Source organism: Tenrec ecaudatus, chromosome X (assembly GCF_050624435.1).
Source record: "Tenrec ecaudatus isolate mTenEca1 chromosome X, mTenEca1.hap1, whole genome shotgun sequence".
Lineage (NCBI taxonomy): Eukaryota > Metazoa > Chordata > Mammalia > Afrosoricida > Tenrecidae > Tenrec > Tenrec ecaudatus.
In genome coordinates, this window is record NC_134548.1 from 81,326,455 (window position 1) to 81,340,559 (window position 14,105).

Sequence of the window (14,105 nt, forward strand, 5' to 3'; positions counted from 1 at the left end):
TGTTATTCATGGTTTAATTTGTTGTTTTAATTGTGGTAAAAATATACACAACTAAATATTCTCCAATCCAACAACTTCTATGTGTATAATTCAGTGTCATCAATTATACTTTTTGTGTTGTACATCCAATACTGATTTTTTCCAAATTATTCCACCACCATTAACATAAACTCAATGCCCGCTAAGAAAATACTCTTCCTCCTTCATCTCTGCTAATCATTGTTCAAGTTTGTTTTCTTATTTTTTCAAGTCTTCCTCATATAATATTCACAAATCATACACCACCATAATTAAATCACTTTTTAAAAGAGTTGTATATACATGTACATCATCACAATCAGTTCTAATGCTCCCTTCCCTCTCTTGTATTCATTGTTTGCTCCCTCAATACCCTCGTCCACCCCACCCCATCCCCAATTAGTCATTCTATCAGTTATTGTCTCTATGCATCCACTCCTTCTGTGCTGAACCTAACAAGAACAATAAAACAAAATGAAACAGAAAGAAAATCATAAGAATATAAAAACAAAAATAAAGAGTAAGGAAGAAAAGACTACTGACAATATTTTAAAAGCCAGAGAAAAAAATTCTATCATGGAACAAGCAAGAAATACTTGAGCCTACAGCAAATTCAGATTGGTTCAAGAGGGAGGTCAACTGATCAAGTATCATATCACACCATGGTTCAACCACTGCCATCAAATTAGAAACTGTCACTGCCTGCTAGCAAAGCAGTTTGAGTTCCTCACCTTTGGCTAGAAGGGATCTGCCAGAGGCTTAATCTGACCAGATACTCTGCACATGGATTCTGGGCTCTCATTTCCTCCACAGCCTTCTATAAATTGGGTGTTCACAATTTAAGCTCGGATACTTTTCTCTTCATCATATTTGGATGCTGTTATCATCATCTTTGAATCACACAGACCAGTGGACTTAATTGATGTCTCAATTAAAGGGCTGTTTGAATACAAGCCTTTAAGAACCCAGACACTATTCCAATTGATAGCTGAGCACCATCTGCTTTTTTTTAACCACACTTTGCTGTAACACCCTTATCTTCAGTGATCTTTTCATGACGGCAAGTATCGAACAGGGCCATGTTATAAGAACTGTTCCCAGATTGGGGCTAGAATCACAGGGGAAGCCAGAATCCATCTGCTTGTCCATGGGTACAAACGACTCTGCTTTACTTTGGCGGTTACATTATGACAAATACAAAAAACAAATCAACCAAACAACTGCTCCCTCCAAATAAAAACCAAGAAAAACAGTGTCAATCATCCCCCTGGGAAAAGGCGATTGTATTGATGTTATCCAAATTACTTATGATGCACAGTGTTTAATGCTTTTACATAATAAAACATAGACAAAATCTTTTATTTGTATGTTCTATTTTCAGCCAAGATCCATCTAATATCAGCTATGATATCTATTATAAAATATCCTCTTCTGAATCCAACTTGAACTTTTGGCAGTTCTCTGCCAATGTATTGCTGCAAATGTTTCTATATCATCTTGAGCCTAATTTTACTTGTGTGCAATGTCAATGATATTGTTCAATAATTTCTACATTCCATTGTATCATCTTTTGGGGGGTACTAAGAATGTATGATGCGTATGGTTCTCTTCTAATTAGCTTAGATTAGTGAATGCTTCCAGTACTATATCCATTTGCTACAATATCTCAATTAGAATTCTGTCAACTCCTGAAACCTTGCTTTTCACCAAAGAGTTCAATGTAGTTTGGACTTCTTCCTTCAATACCATTCGTTCTTGATCATGTACACCTCCTTAAATGATTGGATGTCATCTAATTCTTTTTAGTACAGTGACTCTGGACCGATGAGCACAATTCAACCAATAAGCAACATCAAGATAAATGGGGGAAATACTGATATTGTAAAGGGTTTCATTTTTCTTAGATCCACAATCAATTCTCATGGAAGCAGTAGTCAAGAAAGCAAACAGCATATTGCATTGGACCAATCTGCTGCAAAAGACCTCTTTAAAATGTTAAAATTCAAAAATGTCTTGAAAGCTAAGGTGGGTCTGACTCAAGCCATGGTATTTTCAGGACATTCATATGCATGTGAAACCTGGGCAATACATAAGGAATCCTGATGAATAATTGATAACTTTGAAATATGGCATTGGCAAAGAATACTAAATATATATCATGAACAGCAAGAACAAATACTCTTGAGAATCAAGAATGGCAAGATTTTATCTCTTGTAATCTGGACAAGTTATCTGGAGAGACCAGTCCCTATCATGCTTCGTAGAGAGTCAGTAGAAAAAAGGAATATCCTATAGGAGGCACACTGACACACATCTAAGGTGCAACTTTTGGCTTCTCCTCTATGGAACAAAGAAGAGTGAAGAAAATCCAAATGCATGGGAACAATTAATCCAAGGGACTAAAGAGCCTGGACAACCCTGAGACCAGAAGATTGTTGCTTGGCTACATTGTTGCTTGGCTACCACTGCCAACTCCTCTGAAAGAGATCACCAGACAGTTCTAATCTTGCCCTTTCAGATTTGTTTTTGTTTCCCACACTCAAATAACATTGAAAAGGAACACAATTTGAGTCTCTCAAGGATGCCAAAGCTGCAGTTCCTTCACAATGTAAATCAAACAGTATAGAATTCTTTGGGGAAAGTTTAAGGAAGCAGAAACAATGCCTCCATACATACAGACATAGATGGAAGATGTGTCCAGAAACAACAACTTTGCATTTCTATGTTTTTGTTTAATAAAGCTTCTATGATGGTTTTAGCCGTCATTTTTGGCTTACTTTCATATAGGAGAACAGGAGTTGTCCACAGAGAAACAAGAGGACATATGGTAGAAACTGAACAGCAGACAACTCAATCTCCTCTGTCACATCTTTCTTTTTCTCTGGCTTCAGAAGAGGTGGGTCCCATCCTCCCAAAGCCATTTTACTTGCTTCTTTCCTGTAGTCTTCTCTGCACTGTTCATCCATCTCATATGCATTTCCAATATTTTCCTTTCAACCTTTAAATGTACTTAAATATTTTCAAATGGATAATACAAACACTATTGTGTTAGAAAGGGTTCTCTGGTTTGTCTCTCAGGAATGAAGGTCTGGGTCAACTATGCTTTAGCCTTTAATTTCTCTTGGCCACACCTCTCTTCTTTCCTTTCTCATTCAAACCTCTGGAAAACAGTCATCCTTTCCTAGGTATTTCTTTACTTTCTACTCATTACTTTCTCCAAAATTCTCTTATAAAGACCATTAACCTTAATTGCCAAATATGACTGATCCTTTAGTAACTAGCTGGACTGACCAGATAGTACATGGGATCTCTGAGAACTCTGTATTTTAAAAAGCTTTTGATATCTTGACATTCCACGACCTCTCTAGCTACTCTTAATTGTTGCTTTTCAGTTGAATTCCCTAGTCTTTTCATCTGCTTGCCCATTAGAAATCAATGCTTCCTTGGGTTCTGTGTTCTCTTATCTTTCTTTTTGTGCTCTCTTATTTGTCTTTCTCCTCACTCTCTTTATTTCACCTCAGTAATCTCATCCACTTTCAGAATTTATACCACCATTTGTTATATTCATAACACTTTTATTTCTATTTCCGCTTCTACCTCCATATACAACTCCGAATATTCAATTTACCTGAGTATTACTTCCATTGCATACCATCATCCACTCCTTTTCATTGTAGTAGAATATGCAATGGCTAATCACACAGAATTAATAATCAGATTTCTTGTGTGTTGAGTCTCAACTTTGCCACCTAAAAATCCTGAACAAATTGTTTTTCAGTATTTCTGTATCATGGAAAATGGGTAACAATACCAAACCTCCTAATGTTCTTGTGAGGACAGAAGAGCAAAATGCAAGTCACTAGCACTTAGCTTAAAATATATTAGCTATTGTTAAGAATTGCTTGCTTGTATGGGCCATACCCAAACAAGCTAAACAGAAACCTGGTCATCTTCCTCTTCTTTCACCTCCTCCCACATGCAACAAGAGCAATAACGGGTGCCCTCAAGCTGATTGCAACTGACATCACTTCTCATGCACTATTCTTGGTAAAGAGCCCTGGTGGCTCAGTAGTTGAACACTGGGCTGCTAACACAAAGATCTGCTCCTCCAAAGGTTACAGCCTAGAAAACTATGGAGGCAGTTCTACTTTGTCATATTGGGTTGCTATATGTCAGAAATTGGCTTGATGGCATATAACAACATTCCATGTTCATGGATAAGACAATATTTTTAACATGGAAGTTCTTCCCAGAATGATCATAGATTCAAAGCAATCACAAATCCCCAGTAAATTATTTTGTGGGTATCAACAAACTAATTCTAAAGTTATATAGAGAGGGAACCAAAACCCGCTGTCATTGAGTTGATTCCAACTCACAGCAACCCTTTATAGAATTTCCAGGGCTCTAAATTTTTATGAGAGCAGACTAGCCTTAACTTTTCCCTGAGTGTGGCAGTGCGACACTTACTTGACAGTGCCACCAGAGGTCCTGGAAAGCAAAAGAGTTAGAAAAACCAACACAGTATCTAAAAAGAAGAACACATCAGAAGACTGATGCTATATAACTTTAATACTTAATATGCCTCAAGCCAAACACAAAAATAAATTTACAATGCAGTAAGGACCTAACTGTGCATTCTAAAACCATAAATTCTTAGAAAATTTCAGAAACAACCACATCAGGCTTATTTTTTTAAAGTAGACTCACTAATAAAATAACAAATGTACAAATAGCAAAAGGCAAAAAATAAATGAATGTGATATCATAAAAATTTCAAAATTTTATCCACCAAAAAACTGTTACCAAAAAATATGAAAAGACAAGCTACTAACTGGTAGAATATTTGGGGGAACTATATATCCACTAAGAATCTAATAACATATATATATGTAAAACTTAAACAACTTAACAGGAAAACAAATAAAATAGGTAAATGACTTGAATAAACACTTTACCAAAAAGGATATTCCAATGACCAACACACACATGAAAAGATGTTTAATATTATTAGCCACCAGAGAGGTGCAAATATAAACTACATGAGATGTGTTTTCACTCCCATTGGGATAACTATGGTGAGATAAAAACAAAATCAAACAGAAAATATCAAATGTTGGCAAGGATATGTGGAAATTGAAACTCTTACAACACAAATTGAAACGCACCACATCACTGGTATTTCAAATATCAACAGGGTCACTCAAGATGAATATGTTTCAGCAGAGCTTCCAGACTAAGAACAGACCACAAAAATGGAAGAGGCTGTTCAATTCTGAGGGCTAGCTACAGAAAACCTTATGAACAGCAGTGGCTTATAGTGATGGAAAATGACCCCCTCTGGTTGGAAGGCACTTAAAATGCAACTGAAGTATTGCCTCCTCAAAATAGAATCAACCATAATGATGTGGATGATGAAGTAAAGCTTTCAGGACCTTTATGTGCTGAGGCATGGCTCAAAATCAAAAGAAACAGCTGAAAATAGCTATTAATAATCAGAACTTAGAATATATGAAGTATGAATCTAGGAAAGCTATAAGATGTCAAAAGTGAAAATGGAATGCATAAAGATTGATATCCTAAAAAATTGATATCCTAAGCATTAGTGAGCTGAAATGTACTGGTATTGGCCATTTTGAGATTGACAATCACATAATTTACTGTACCAGGAATAATAAGGTCAAAAAGAATAGTATCATAATCTTCATCAAAGAGGAAATTGCAGGATCTATCTTAAAGCATAATGCTGATGTCATAGGATAATATCTATATGCCTACAAGGAAATCTAGTCAATACAACTAATATTAAAATTTGCACACCAACAACTACAGATAGTGTTGATGAAACTGGGGGATTCTACTAAATTCTTCAGCCTGAAATTGATCAACCATGCAATGAAAATAGATTGCAAATGATAGGTGATTGGAATGCAGAAGTTTAAACAATGAAGAAGGAACAGTAGTTATAAAACATGGCCATAGGATAGAAATAACGCTGGAAATCATATGATAGAATTTTATAAGGCCAATGGCTTCTTCATTGCAAATACCCTTTTTCAACAACTTAAACAGCAACTGTATGTATACAGTTCAGCAACAGAATACAAAGGAATCAAACTGACTACATCTGTGGGAAAAAAGTATGAAGAAAGCTCATTATCAGCTATCAAAAGGAGGCCAGTTGTGGAACCAATTGAAACAAATTGCTCATTTGTAAATTCAGGTTGAAGGTGAAGAAAATTAAAACAAGTCCATGAGAGTCAAAATACAACCTTGAATATATCTCAGCTGAATTTCAACATCTGAAGAATAGATTTGCTGCACTGAACACTAGTGACAGAAGGTCTGATGAGCTGTGGTAGGACATCAAGAACATCATTTATGAAGACCACAAAAGGTCATTAAAAACACAAGAAAGAAAAAGTCAAAATGAATGTCAAAAGAGACTCAAACTTTCTCTTGAACACAGAATAGCTACAGCCCATGGAAGAAAAGATGAAGTAAAAGAGATGAACAGAAAATTTCAAAAGGCAGCCCGAGAAGACAAATTACTATGAAAAAATGTGCAAAGACTTGAATTTAGAAAACCAAAAAAGAATACACTCAACATATATGAAGTTGAAATAACTGAAAACAACATTTAAGCCTCAAGTTATAATATTGAAGGATTCCATGAACAAAATATTGAATAATGCAGGAAACAACAAAAGACGATGGAGGGATTACACAGTCACTGTATCAAAAAGATTTGGTTGACATTCAATCATATCAGGTAGTAACCTATGATCAAGAACCTACGGTACTGATGGTCCAAGCTGTACTGAGGGTGTTACCAAAAAGCAAGGCTCCAGTATTTGACAGAATAGTAACTGACAAAAATTGAAATGTCTCAACAAGCACTGAAGAAAACTCAAAGATAGCTACCTGGCCAACTGACTACGGTATTTGTGTTGTGCCCATTTTGAAGAACAGCGACCCCACAGAGTCACAGTTTCCTTACTTCTTTGCATTGATGCCTGGGTTCTCGAGCTGCTTTTTGAAATCATACAGAAAATTTCAAACAATATTAATGTCACATGCAAGTAAAATGTTGATAATTCAAAAACAGCTGCATTGATAGTACATCGATAGGACACTGCCAGAAATTCAAGCCAAATTCAGAAGGACATGGCATAAGAAGTATCACTGCTGATGTCAGATGGATCAAGGCTAAAAGCAGAGACCACAAGAAAAGTGTTTCTTGTGTTTTATTGAATATGCAAAGGCATTCACCTATGTGAACCCTAACAAACTATGGTTAATATTCAGAAGAATGTGAATCCCAAAAGGTAAGTCGTTTGAAAAGAACTGAGAGGTTTAAAATCAGAAGAGGTCTGTCAGGGTAGTATACTTTCACAATTCTTATTCAATCTGTAAGCTGACCAAATAATTTGAGAAGCTGGTCTATATGAAGAAGTACACAGCAGCAGGAGTCGAGGAAGATTTATCAACAACCTGCAGTATGCAGATGACACAATCTGGCTTGCTGAAAATGAGGAGGACTTAAAGCACTTGCTGATTAAGATCAAAATGATGAGGGCAAAGAATGTACAGATGTGCTTTATACAATTGATGTATGTATATGTATGGACTGTGATAAGAGTTGTATGAGTCCCTAATAAATTGTTTTTTAAAAAAAGAATTGTATGAGCCCCCAATAAAATGATTTTTTTAAAAAAAGAAGAACTTAAGTACGGATTACAATTCAATTTTAAGAAAACCAAAATCCTCAGAACTGGACATATAAACAACAGTACGATAAAAGGAGAAAAGAACATTATCAAGGGTTTCAGTTTGTCTGGAATCATTTCATTCAGACAGCACACTGATAAATTGTTTTTAAAATCCTTTTCTTCCAACATTCGTTAAATACTACAGACATATCAGAAAAGACGCTGAGTACTAAAAAGGCCTTCTCAAGAGTATTACTGCTTGAAATGTTAATATAAACCTCTATGAAGACTTTTTCCTCTAATCCCAAGCAATACCTAAGAATAGCTTTCTCCTTAGAGAATTGCTCATTTCTAGGTTACTACTTTCTTTAGAGATGGAAGCGTACGTTTGCTTCTTGATTCTTCAGTCTTCCAATTTCAAACTATTCTCATCAATTCTCTACTTGAAAATGTTTGCAACTTCTTTCATGAACGATTTCAAAACTAGTACTTATAAGACTTTTTTCTACTGCTAAATCTCTTCAGTTCACACAGGTATTCAACTGATACCATTATTGATGTTGTTCCCTACTTATTCTTATCTTGCTAATGTTCCTCAAGTGAAATATCCCCAGGAAATTTTCAGAAAGGTGAAGAGGAGTTTAGAGATTGTGCAGTTATCCTTCACACTGCCCATTTCACTGATGAAAAATTGAGGCCTACAAAGTAAGTTACCTTGTTATGAGTAAAACTAGGCTTAGAACCCGGTTATCTTGACTTTCAATAGCATAGTATTCTTTCTACTATGCTGTTATTAGTCACCTTCTATTTCCATTTGTATCTCTTCAGGATGCCTAATACATACAAATCTCTCAGCAGATGTCAATAAAATAAGCATAAGCTTTTACGAGGAGGTACCCCCCAAAACCAAGAGCTTTTGTAGTACTCATTTTTTCATAGTGCTCATCCCCCCACCCCCCGCCAGGTGAGCATGGAGCAACTCGCACTTAATACACCCAGTGGCATTGCCTGGGAACGTTCTCTAGTCACAGTGAATTTTTTGTGTGTGAAAGCAGTTTTGCTTGAATCTTTCATTTTGGGGGGATGGCCGATTTAAGAGAACAGTGTACAGCTGTGAAATTTTGCTTTCTGCTCAGGAAAATTGCTGCAAAAACTGTTGTGATGTTGAACACAGCTAACAAAAGGAGTGCTGTGGGAAAAACTCAAGATGAGTAGTTTTCTCGTTTAAAAAAGGTGAAATGTTGATTGATGACAAACTTTGTTCTGGATGTCTGTCAACTCATAGTGCACTTGGGAGTTTGTTCCACCAGGTTAATCAAGTTTTCACATTGCAGAACAGTGTGCGACCAAAAAAAGGCCTGATTTGTGGCAGACGGGACTGGTTTTGCCACCACGACAATGCACCTGCTCATGCAGCCATCTCAATAGGCCAGTTTTTGTCAAAAAAAAAAAAAACAAAAACAAACTAGCATGCCTCTCTTGCCCCACGCACCTTACTCTCACGTGGCCTTGCTCCATGTGACTTCTTTTTGTTTCCAAGAATAAAGAGGGACATGAAAGGACAGCAATTTGATGAAGTTAGAAAAAGTGAAGAAAAAAACAAGGGAGGTACAGTCAGCCATCCAAACACGAGTTTGAAAAATATTTCCAAGAATGGAATTGCAGATTTGACAAATGTATTAAGTATAATGGAGGGTAGTTTGAAGGTGATAAGGTTGTTTTGTAAAAAATTTAAATACACAGCTTGAAAAAAGTTTTCATTTTGGGGGGAGAGTACCCCCTTGTACATAACAGGAAAATTGATTCAGGTACAGTCAGAAAGTAGGAAAGCAATTTTCTTACTTCTTTGCATGATGCCACCCTCCAGACCAGTTAATTGCTATTTTGCTCTTTCCATCAATCAGGCATTGGGCAGCTGTGATTGTAGCTCCTCCTACAGCTGCTGCACAGTCAAATATCCCTTCAGTGGCTGGGCAGTCATAACCTTAGGGCAAGAATCAGATTACTTTGTAAGAAATGAATTTTACAACAAGGAAAATGTGTTTGAGATGAGACAATTTACCGAAAAGTGACTTGCTGGCATGAGCTGCAACTGAGACAGAAACATTCTAATAATAGGAAAAGGATTTTTAAAATATTAGAGCTTGAGAGAAAAAAACCTTACACATTAACTAGTCATAACCAATAGGTGAAGAAATTGAGGCCTGAGAAATGGTATCTCTTGCTTACATAGCAGAGAGTCAGGTCTGCAACTGAGGTTTCTTGATTCTCAGTCCAGTGTGCTTTCTACTAAACCATGGTGATAGCCATTTAGTTTTTAAAATGTAGTTGTTTAATAAAGGATACAGTAGAAAATTTAGCTAGGCCATAAACCTGTATTCAAGGACATCCAAGTCAGCACATACACAATCAGACTAGATATAGACACCACAATTAGAGCCTAACAGGGGTCCTGGTGGTTATGTTTGGAGCTGCTAACATAACAGTAAGGTCAGCAGTTTGAAACCACCAGAGGCTCCACAAGAAAAAGATGAGGCTTTCTACTCCCATGGAGATTTAGTTTCAGAAACGTAAAGGGGAAGTTCTATTATGTCCTATAGGGTTGCTATGAATCAGAATGAACTCAATGGCAGTATAGTTTGGGTTTCATTTTTTTTTTATGGTTTATCAGGGCCTAAACCATTGAAAGACTTTCCCCCATCTAATCCATCACTCAGTTTCACAAAACCCATACCGTTTTCTCAAATGATGTTACGTAGCTAAACCAAGAGATTAATGATTAACACATTATTTAACTGGAGATTTATTAAAAATCACAATGCAAATTATAAATAATTAACTAGTTACAATCTATAGATGAAAGTGTTCTACCTCTCATCATTGTCTTGTTAGTCATTGTCTCATTAGAACCTTACCTAGCCCATATTCTATGGAGTCGGGGTGGTCATCATCACCATCTTGGCTGACCATCTGGAGATGCTGCAGATAGGCATCTGTATGAAAGGAGGCCATCTCCTCCATGGACGCCACTTTGGGCTTAACAATCCTAACAACAGAGAAAACAAAGGAATGTGAATGAGGCAGACCCAGATTATGCTAAAAGTTGTAAAGGAGTCAGCAATCTGAGCAGAAAATACAACTCTCAGATTCTGATTTCAGTAAGCTGAAGTGATACGCACAATGTGTTTTTCTATCGCACTATATAATCTATACTTCCTCACATCATGTTAATGTACTCACAATGTGAACAATAAGGGGATTGGTTTTCCTTTTGAGTTCATAGGTAGGTAAAAACGAAAGAATATTCATACTTAAAATAAAAATTTTAAATATGCATCAGAAAACTTGTGCTCCACAAGTTACAGCTTTAATGGCAAACCCATAGGCGGAAATGCTTTCATTTTCATTTGAAATACTTTCATTCCTAAGTGGCCATTATAATGCTTTCTGATAATTTTTCACTTCGGTTCTTGTTCCAGCTCTATATTTACTAGCTCAATAACCTTAGGTGAGCTATTTGACCACTCTGCAGCTCAAATTAACTCATCTGTAAAATGGGGATACATTATGAGATGCATATGGAGATTATACAACAACATATATGAATATGCTTTATGTTTCCCTATCATTATTAATATTAAGGGATAAAAGATAGGCAAAATAAAATGTAAAAGTCCCTTTACTTGTTCTCTCACATCTGTTTCCAAGAGAAGGAACAGAAAGATTATAACCAGGCTTCACTCAGAATCTGTTAAACTCACAAGCAGTAATAAACAGGATTAAGTGAGAGAATAAAGGGAGTTCACCTAACAACAAAATTTACCACTCCCTACCACTAGGAGCCCTGGTTGTATAGTGGGTTATGCACTGAACTGATAACAAGTTCATACCCCAAATCTCAGAAATCCCAAATAGATGTTCTACTCTGTCCTACAGGATCACTGAGTCTGAATCAATTCTATTACAGCAGTTTGGATTTTTTTACCCCTGCCTGTCCCACATTTCCTCTTCCTGGCCTCACTACTGTCATTACGTTCTCTAGCCCTTGCCATTTAGGTCCAGAGTCATGGTGGCATAGTGGGTTACATACTAGGTTGCTAAGTGAAAGGTTGGCAATGAAAAACTACCAGGAACTCCTCAGGAGAAAGATGAGGCTTTCTACTCCCTTCAAGATTTACACTCACAGAGAGTTGGGGGAAGACGGCTGCCATACAGGTAGCTCACATCCAGAACTCAGTGAGTGGCGAAATTTAGGGGCCTAGTAGGGGTATCAAGTCTGTCTGTCGATTCCCAAGACAACTCAGAGTACTTCTCTGAAGCAGAAGCGGACACCCGTGGTCTCTTGCGTGATGCTCAGAGTGCCCACTCTGCTGGCACCACAGGGCAGCCAGGAGTATTGCGGAGGCAGCTGCCCTGCCTCGGCGCTCTGTGCAGAATCACCAGCTAGTACCCCCTACTCTGCCCATGATGCGCGGGGTCCCATGTGGGTGCTCCAGCCGGTACATCGCCCCCCTGCAGAGATTCATGCCCCATCTGGGCACCCCTTGCTGACCAGCCAGCCAGACGATCCCCGCCTCCTCCTGGGAGGCTCGTGCCCTGGCGCCACAGCATAATCAGGTAGATGGCAGATGATGCTGCCATGCCTTTGTGCTCCCACAAACCGCCAATCAAACCGCCTCCACTCCCAGAGGTCTCAACCCAAAGGTGCCCACCCCATCTCTGCGCTCCTCACAAATCGGCCATCCAGCTCCCTCCCTGGCTTTCTTCCCCCCACCATACATACATGCATGCACACACACACACACACACACACACACACACACACAGAGGTTCCCATCCTGCCACACCGTTTCAGGCATGCCAGGCAGCGGACACAAGTCTGGCAGCATTTTCTGCAGTTGTAGCATAGGGACCCAGGCCTTTGAGACTTGCCTACTGTATTCTCCCTTCTCCCTGCTCAATCCACCCCACCCTCTGTGCTCCAAGCAATGGATCAGCACACCAGTAGCGGCCCCCCATCCCACCCGCCTACCTGTGGGAAGTACTCCTAGCCAGAAGTAGATCACCCAATCCCCAACCCATCCCCAAAATATGTTCCCCTTCACTTGAGTCAACACTTTATCAGACCGCAGTGTGCATAGCTGCAAACAACAGCCCCTAAGGAGACCTGAAGGTGGCTGGAGCACAAACCGTAGTTCAAGGGGAGAGGGAAACCCCAGCAGGACAAAGGTGAAACACAACCTTACAAGGAAGTTGGCTAAAAGCAGCCTGCTGAAACACCAGTACCAACCTCCCAAAGAGAGAGCCCAGGGCTCTGAGACACCTGGGAAAATGGTACCTAGTTCCAATAAATCGACCAAACACCAGCAAGCTGCTACAACAGTTTCAACAAGAAAAGAGAAACAAAATCCAATGCCAGAAGACCACCTGGACCTACCACAGAAAGAAATCTTCAGGATGCTGCTTGGAGCTATACAGGACATGAGGGAAGCATTATAGAAAAAGGAGAAAATGATAGAGAAAAGAAAGGCCATGCACCAAAGGGAAATATAGGAGTTAAAGGGCGAGATAACAAAAACTAACAGCAAACTCACGGACTTCGCCCAGATATGGAGGAGGCAGAGAACCTCACCAGTGACCTAGAGGATTCTCAAGAAGAATTTAATAAACATGAGAAAAAGTCTAACAAGCCCATCAGAGAAGCTGAAGAAAACCTCAGTTATGTCTGACGCTATGAGAAGGAACAACATCAGAACTATTGGCTTGCCGGAGGAATGCACATCAATGAAGCCAACATCCAAAATAGTGATGGAATGCTCGGAGGAAATTTTCCCTAGCTTAAAGAATGAAAACCAGGCAACTATCCAGGTGGCCGAAAGAATACCAGCTAGACAGAATCCCAAAAAGAAGGCACCACGACATAAAGTTGTTAAACTAACTATGAGGAAAAGGGGAAAATTGTAAGAGCAGCTAGGGAAAAACTGGCAACCATATATAAAGGCAAGCAGATAAGAATATGCTCAGATCTATCAGCAGACACTATAGAAAGAGCAGACAATGGAGCAGCATATTCAGAAAATTGCAGGAAAATACCGCAAACCCAAGAATACTCTATCTTGCCAAATTAGCTATCAAAATTGATGGAGAAGTGAGAGACTTCCTGGACAAGGAAAGTCTCAAAGAATATGCTAAAAGGAACCCAGCACTACAAAAGATCCTCGCCAACCCAGTATGGGCAGAAGAACAACGCTCACCAAGCACATGCAAGAGACCATCCCACAGAAGAACTCCAACCAGAGACCACCAAACAGAAAACAGCTCCCTAGATAACACAGGTTCAACAATGGAAAGAAGGCAAGAATGAACCACAAACAC

General features: G+C 38.5%; 1 protein-coding gene across 8 annotated transcripts in view; it reads right to left on the reverse strand.

Annotated features, from left to right (window-relative positions):
* The window catches only part of HDAC8 (histone deacetylase 8), a 316,573-nt gene that overhangs the window by 291,053 nt on the left and 11,415 nt on the right, over window positions 1-14,105 (reverse strand). For 4 of the 8 annotated variants that reach the window (XM_075539578.1, XM_075539577.1, XM_075539582.1 and 1 more), the window contains 2 exons: window positions 10,646-10,776; window positions 9,573-9,714 (listed from right to left, as the gene is read on the reverse strand). In XM_075539578.1, coding sequence (XP_075395693.1) covers window positions 9,573-9,714; window positions 10,646-10,776 — 273 coding nt within the window. Of the gene's footprint in view, window positions 1-413; window positions 471-9,572; window positions 9,715-10,645; window positions 10,777-13,167; window positions 13,277-13,313; window positions 13,439-14,105 lie in introns of those variants that run through there. The other 4 variants (XM_075539580.1, XM_075539579.1, XM_075539581.1 and 1 more) reach the window with 4 other exon arrangements.